The sequence below is a fragment of the Ruditapes philippinarum genome, unplaced genomic scaffold (assembly GCF_026571515.1).
Source record: "Ruditapes philippinarum isolate M1 unplaced genomic scaffold, ASM2657151v2 ctg1884_1_1_1_1, whole genome shotgun sequence".
Classification (NCBI taxonomy): Eukaryota; Metazoa; Mollusca; class Bivalvia; order Venerida; family Veneridae; genus Ruditapes; species Ruditapes philippinarum.
Genome location: NW_026854812.1, coordinates 70,864 through 79,033, shown reverse-complemented (window position 1 = coordinate 79,033; position 8,170 = coordinate 70,864). Strand labels below are relative to the sequence as shown.

Sequence of the window (8,170 nt, the reverse complement as noted above, 5' to 3'; positions counted from 1 at the left end):
TTACGAGAAACCTGCTTTAAGCCTCTACATTTCCGGCTTTGTTATACGTTGAATGACCATCGTACTTTAAAGTCGTAGTAATCGAATACAAAGTAAATATAAACAGTTTTATCTTATTTACTGAATTTCATAAAATCGCCTCGGTATACTTTGTGGCTACAACAGTTTACTTATCTGAATAAATTTCAAAATAACTTGTTTCAATTAAAATAAAATCTGCGACTAAACTTAAGTGAAAATAAAATATAACAACTCATTAGATTCTGAAAGAAAAAAATATAAAGGACTTTTTTTACGTGTAACTTATATATTGACCATTGTTGTTTCTAAATAACCATGGGTGTGATTTTAAACTTCTTTCATAGAAAACTATGGTGATTTTGTGTGATGGGTGCCGGAATTTTAACCGCGCAATATTATAGAAGATGATAATGTCAGAAATGAATCTCTCTATTCTGACAGACATATGATAAAATCAGCATTCTCTAGAGAAAATAACGCCTCTTAAGTGTTATAATTCATCTAAAATATCAAAAAGTAGTTTTTAATGCAGACACGCTAGGTGCCGGCTCAAAGTGTTTCTGGAAATATGAGCATAATATCTGGTTGTAGAAGTTTACTGTGTGTACCAGATCAAAACACTAATCCCCTGGTGTAAAAGTTGTTACATTAAAGAATATATTTCCACGAACAGACCAGTATCTATATTGTAAAAAAGTAGTCGAACATGTGAGGTGTTTTTTTCTTGGTTATTACCGATTATTTATCAAACTATGACAGTGTGCAGTACTATACACAAGATGAAAACTTGTAGTGTAAATTTTTTTCTGTGTTAAATTTTGGATTATTCAAAAGTTTTTTTCTAATACATTCAAAGTGACATATATATTTCAAGAGCAACAATGAAATACATAATACTTACATTGATGTTTGATTGTTTTCTAGTGGTGCAAGGCATACAAAAAGACAACAAAATAGGTAAGTTGGTATAGCATTATACATATCAACAACTTTGTGTATTTTAGACACTTAAAACAATATTTGATCGAACTATTCTTTTTTTTCATGCCATTTCATTGATTTCTGTTAATAAAGTGCATGTCTGATAATTGTATAGCTTTATCAGTCTTCCTCAGCTTTATCAGACACCTCTTTTTTTCCACTTACTGGTGTGAAAACATTAAATTAATAAAAGCTTGATTGTTTGAATATTAAAGTCTCTCTTACATTTCACTAAAAACATTTGGAACTATTTCTTATAGATATGACTCTTTGCATATTAATGCGCGCGGCATGAACTCGAGATGTTCTTGTCAGTTTTTTTTTTGTTTCATTTGAAATTTAAAGAAAGAAACGCATATTAAAATTGAAGAAATGATAAATAGAATACCAAACAAGTGTCTGATATAATAAAATTGATCAGGCTCGGCACGGAAAAAAACACGAAGGGCCAGGCAGAGTCTCGCTCTATTTTGTTTTTCTTAGGCTCATAATTATTGTAATATCAGACACTAGCTAGCATGATATTCTCTATATATTTCTCTTGTGTATTCGGAGGAACACGTCGCAGATTAGTCATAATGAACCCATAGAGAATGATAAAGAAATTTATTGTTCTTCTACGAAGATTGAGAAAAAGCAAAATATTACGTATTACATCATTTAGTTGCAAAAAGGATGTTCAATTTTTACGAGAAACTCGTGTAAACTATCTTGATAAAAATCAAAATAAAACTTACATTCAATCATAAACATTTAGCTGTTAGCCTCCAAATATTTTATCTCACATTTAGAGCAGATTAGAATACCATTAATGTTTTATCCATAATTTTGACAGGTGCTGAAAGTTCTTATATCTTGATTAGGAAAACGCGTTTTTAGATTGGAGTGTGTAAATTAGATTGAAAAACAATTGTAAAACATTGCATGCGGTATCAAAATGTTATATTTTATTATGAAATCGGTGTAATATCGTCATTTATAGAACGGGTCCTTCCTTCTTCTAAGTATGTTCATTACATTGTTTATGAACGGAAAAATACATAGAAAATAGAAATTATTGAAATTATAATAGTCAGTTTTCGGTGCCCTAACTTTAGTCCAACAAATTAAAATATACGAATTGAGATATTATGCTATTTGATGTAATGGCAATATGCCAACAAAAATATATCAGAATCTAGCTTTGGACGACAAAATAGTTGACTTCCCTAACTTGACTTTTTACTTAATCTGTGACTGTGAGGATATTGTTAGTAAGAATTCAATTTCAGAAAAAATTCGATGTTTTGATAATTATAAGGAATATATTAAGTACTGGAATATATATAAATCTAATTATGTACTAGTATCTCACAATGTTAGGCAACCTATTGGTGCCAATAAGCGCGCATCTACACCCTCACACTACTAAATTACAAATCTAATGGAAATCTTCAATTTCAAAACTAGTTTATCAAGCAGTATACCATTTAATATATCGTTACATCTTTATTATAACTCACAAATTTATAATAGGTTGTTATCACCATAAATAAAAAAGTTTGTCTAAGTAGCTCTCAATATATTTTTGTTTGAGAAAAGAGTTAAAATGCAGTTTCGTCAATAAATATATTGCAAACGTGTTTATAAATTGCATCAATCAAGAACAAAAATGTAACGAAAAATAATTGTTTTACATACAGAAATAAGAGTCAGCTATAGTGAAATAATGTACTAGTTTAAAACAACAATCACCTCAATGCAAACTTATCCATCAGTAGATATTTCTGAATTATTATGAAACACCATACTCATGTTTTAATATTAAGCGGTGCTAGTGGGGTGGGGGGGGGACTAGACGGTAGCTCGCAGTTACAACTACCTAACCTGAACATGCTCAACCAAACTGAGCCTGCTACAATCATTCCATATCATGCTTTCTTTACAGTTTCGATTTTAAAATGCATGATGTTATTCCTGTTAAAGGTAAAGTTTTATTCTGTCATGTAGTTAAAAAATGTACATGTATAATACAAGACATGAGCACGATACTTCATTGTGTATGAATACCTTAAAACATGTTTAATATGACATTGAAAACATCATTATGTTGAAACATTTTAGAAACTGAATACATGTCAATGATATGAAACACCGCAAGTTATGAACCCAACACCTTTAAGCACACCAAAGAAATAACCTAGGTTGTGTTGACACTTTCCGCCAGGCAGTATTGTTATTGTGCCTGTTTTTGACACTTTTTGTTGTATTTAACACTTAATGTACAGTTGTCATCATATTTCGACGTCACCTCTCCCTCTTTTATCACTTTTCTTGGCATTTTGTAACACTGAACTTTCACATTAAATTGTTTTGTAACACTGAACTTTCACATTAATTACTAAAAACCTCTTTAATCTAGTAGCAGTAGCTTTACTTACATCTAGTTAGTAAATTGTTTTATTTATAATTCTAGTATATGTATCAAATACATAAATATGATAAGAAAACATAAGAACATCCAGCCCTTTGCATCTATAAGTCACCGTATCATGACTGTACAAATAATAATATAGACATTGTATATATACATGTACATGATACAAATATATTTACAAAATTACATTCAAAATCAATGTAATAGTATTTCAAATGGAAGTACAAGAAACGATTTTTAGGAAAAAATATTAATAATTTATGACATGTAGATGATTGTTTATATACATGTGTATTTAAAGACAGTATTAAAATATAAGACCAATTTCACATATGGATTCGTTCCTTTTAAAGTAAAAGGAAATCTTAGAGAAAGCCCCGTCACGATTTAATAAAATCACCCAAATCCACACCCCCTGCACCGCCCCCAAAAACCAACAATAACAAACAACAAACAAATAAAGGAACAAAAAAACCCAAAAAAAACAGCACAACAGAAAACAACGACCAAAACCACCACCAACACCACCACCACCACCACCAACAACAACAACAAACCGTCAAAATTTTACAATGCCTGCTTATAAATATGATAGTAGTTAATGCATGTTACCTTCCTCTACCCCCTTAGCACCGCCTTAATCAGAATTCAATAGTCAATTATAGAGAATTTAGAATTAAGTAGCACCTACATGTATATCGATTGTGTTTTTTTTTCAATCCCGTTCTTGCTAGTAGAACTGTTAGTATGATGCACAACTTTCTCCCATATACTAGTACTTAATTACAATGTATATCTGAGAAGTGGTTACTTACATAAGGGTCTAGCATTACAAACGTTTTCACCTCAAGTAACGCAATGCTTAAATTAACCATCAGTTCCTGGCTTTCTGTTGACATTGCGGGTTATTTACAAATGGTTTTCAATGACGTGAACGAAATTAAAACTTTCAGCAAATATTAACTAACCTTAAATGTTTACTGTAATATTGTATAGTACATTCGCTACGAGCTACGGCTAAATGACATTTACATTTGTAAATTACTTTTGTTAGATAATACTTTTAAAACTTAGGAGATTCAATACTTTCTAAAATATCATGATTGTTTGTAAAAAGTAATTTGTAGGAGAGTTTAATTGTGTCGAAATTGAGATAAAATGAGAAGGATTAAAAACTAAAAAAAAAAATTTCTGTAAATTTGGGAAATTCAAGATAACTGCTAGATTAATATTACTTTGCTTGAATAAAAAAATCAAATTCGGAAATAGATGAACCACTTACAAAGATTAAAATACTAAAAGTTAAAAGTCGATGGAAGAAAAATAGTCCACTGTGACGAAACTGTTTACTACCGGTGTGTCTGTTTCTGTAAAATATAAACATTTATATCGAGGAATAGCAACGGTAAACACATGTTTAGTTAGTTGATATAGAATGACCTTTTAGTGACAGAATGTAAGTTGGTAATAAACCTTCTAAATATAGAAAGTGCATGCATTGCTTGCAATGAGTTTTTGTTGTTCTAAATTCAGTAGTGAACTTAACAATGAACATTTAACATTGGATATTAATGTCTTCAATTTCCTGAATGGAATATTGATGAAGTAATTTGTGCGAAATTATCATACAATGGTGTTAAAGATGAAATGGATATTGCTTATGTTAATGCTCGAACAATTCACGAAAGCCTTTTCCAAGGACTACAATATAGGTAAGAACTTTCTTTTATCCACATTCATTGGTTGATCTACAAGTATATTTGTTTAAATTCGGTGATTTGTGATCGACTTTCCAGTATCATATAATGTCATAAAATATAAATACAAAAACAATGTATTTAAAGTGATGATATCTGCAAAAAGACACATCTGGATAAGTTAATTTTAACATTTGAGTGATGAATGGTTACACATCATATGAACGCTTATTTCTTCCTGTCCTCTAACTGAATGTGACATTTTTCATACGTCAGGTAAATGTACAAATTTGACGACCAGTTAAAGTTGTATGTTTATGGTTGTACGTAATAATAAGTCTGTAGAATATTTATAACTTTGTCTACATTTAGGAAAATAGAACGACCCTTACATTACTTTAATCTAAAGTGACCACCCTTTGCCACCCTGTAAAGCGCATGCTGACCTGCCTCTTTACTGTTAGCTGACAAACTTCAAATCTTTAATACCTTTGTATCCCGTATTTAATACTACTTTGTTTTAAGTAAATTTTAGAAATTTAGCAGGGGGGAAAATGTATAGGTCAACCAATTAAAGTTTCAATACATAACATAACTAACAATTTAGCACAAAGATGTTAAAATTGATGTTGTAGTTTACTGTAATTGTAATTTTCTTTTTCTGATATTTTGTAAAATAACAAGGTAATATTTTACATCTCATTCTAAAATTTCAAAAGATATCTCAATTATTCTAAAATATCTCAATTATTCTAAAATTTCAAGAGACATCTCAATTATTCTAAAACTTCAAGAGACATCTCAATTATTCTAAAACTTCAAGAGACATCTCAATTATTCTAAAACTTCAAGGGATATCTCAATTCGAACCTTATTATTGTAAAATAAAATTTCTTTTAGTCAGTGAGATGAGAATGATCATATAACTAAGACTGTATAAAACTACATAGATTCATAATTGAAACAATGTACATTTGTATTATGCTGAAAAAGGAGTAAAATTTGTTTTATAATTATTATATGATTTCATTTCTTATAACAATTTAACATTTGACACTGAAAGTATAATCCCTATGAAAACACTGACATATTTTTCTAAGGATAACTTCACTGCATTAATTCAGGTTATGTTTAGATTATAGATCTGGTTAAAGTTTACAGGAAGTATATTGTAAACAGAAAACTTGAGCAATATCAACGATGATAGCATTATTAGATAGTTGTGAAATAAAGGTTTTCCTTTTTTAATTACAGAAGAGAATATTTGATTATGTATGAATATACGTTTGTTTTAGTAAGATGGTCGTTACTGTGCCTTTTCCAATCAATGCAAAATACGTCCGAATGCACACCCACATTGCATACGTAATTCTGGAAACAAAGTGATCCCTCGGAAGCATTAATCACAACAAAATAACATAAGAATTGCAGACTCGGTTTGATTGAGTCTGTACATGAGGGATAATGAATAAGTGCAACATCCCTCACGCCCCCTAGCACCGGCTTGAGCGGTACTCAATTCTCAACACTTTATAGTGTTGGCATCAATGATCCCGAAGGACCAGAAAATATAACAACACTGAAGTGAAGTACGGGGCAACTTTTTACAGCTGCCACACGGCACTTGACACCTGCTGTTGTGAAGTACAAAATTCTGGAAACAAAGTGATCCCTCGGAAGCATTAATCACAACAAAATAACATAAGAATTGCAGACTCGGTTTGATTGAGTCTGTACATGAGGGATAATGAATAAGTGCAACATCCCTCACGCCCCCTAGCACCGGCTTGAGCGGTACTCAATTCTCAACACTTTATAGTGTTGGCATCAATGATCCCGAAGGACCAGAAAATATAACAACACTGAAGTGAAGTACGGGGCAACTTTTTACAGCTGCCACACGGCACTTGACACCTGCTGTTGTGAAGTACAAAATTCTGGAAACAAAGTGAAACATAGTAATATTATCAATACAAATGTTACATCTGATTTTTAAATGTATTCTTACTGTCACACTGACGTAGATCAAACATCCTTTATTCCAACAAATCTTTACTTCTCTGTATCCTGAATGCACCATATGAAACCGAACCTAATTTTGCCGTGTTTGGCACTATTTTGTGTTCCCATATTAATTTAACTTGGATATGCAAAATTATATACTCATTCTTTATAACAGTTTTACAGAAAATACTTTCAATCTTTTTCATTCCGAACAGTATTTCGCTAAAGCTAGGGTATTGTATTAGAAAAAGCGTGTAACCTTATAGTACATACTTGTTATTAAGTTTTAGATGAGATTTATGTAATAAATGTTCAGTTTGCATCATCAAGACAAAAGGTCAAAACTAAACACGACTAGGCCAAGTAACGTAACACAGTTTCGTCGTATAATTCATGTCATGTGCATTGCTAACAAAGCAAGTTATTTAATAATACATGTATATGTGAACTAAAATAGATTGTATCATAGTTTGGAGACCTTTCTGTTGAAAATGTGTCAGGGTTAAATCGTATACATATACATGCACAGTGCGTTAACTGGAGTGCGGGTATTAGTTAACCGCACTCCAGAGCATGCCCATTGATTGGCTCATTTTTGCTGGGGTTTACATATTGTGACGGCAGAGAAAGGGAAAGCGACAGAAATATCATATTCAGATGTTCGTTCATTGGTTCATTTTTGCCGGGGTTTCATATTGTGACAACAGGGAACGTGTTTTTATGTTTGACTATGATACAAAAGAGAAAGAACACCAAAACACTCGGTAATCTGATTAATACTCGGGGGCTACGCCCCCTCGTACAAATCAGATAACCTCGTGTTTCGGCGCTCTTTCTATTACTTGTATCATAGTTTGGAGACCTTTCTGTTGAAAATGTGTCAGGGTTAAATCGTATACATATACATGCACAGTGCGTTAACTGGAGTGCGGGTATTAGTTACCCGCACTCCAGAGCATGCCCATTGATTGGCTCATTTTTGCTGGGGTTTACATATTGTGACGGCAGTGAAAGGGAAAGCGACAGAAATGTCATATTCAGATGTTCGTTC

General features: G+C 31.7%; 1 protein-coding gene across 2 annotated transcripts in view; it reads left to right on the top strand.

The window, feature by feature from the left end:
• Nucleotides 1-780: 780 nt before the first annotated feature.
• Nucleotides 781-8,170, top strand: part of LOC132741141 (acetylcholine receptor subunit alpha-like 1) — a 42,579-nt gene continuing 35,189 nt past the window's right edge. Inside the window, exon 1 of one of the 2 annotated variants that reach the window (XM_060729235.1) lies at nucleotides 781-978. In XM_060729235.1, coding sequence (XP_060585218.1) covers nucleotides 903-978 — 76 coding nt within the window. In that variant the 5' untranslated portion in view covers nucleotides 781-902. Of the gene's footprint in view, nucleotides 979-4,944; nucleotides 5,131-8,170 lie in introns of those variants that run through there. The other variant, XM_060729234.1, reaches the window with a different exon arrangement.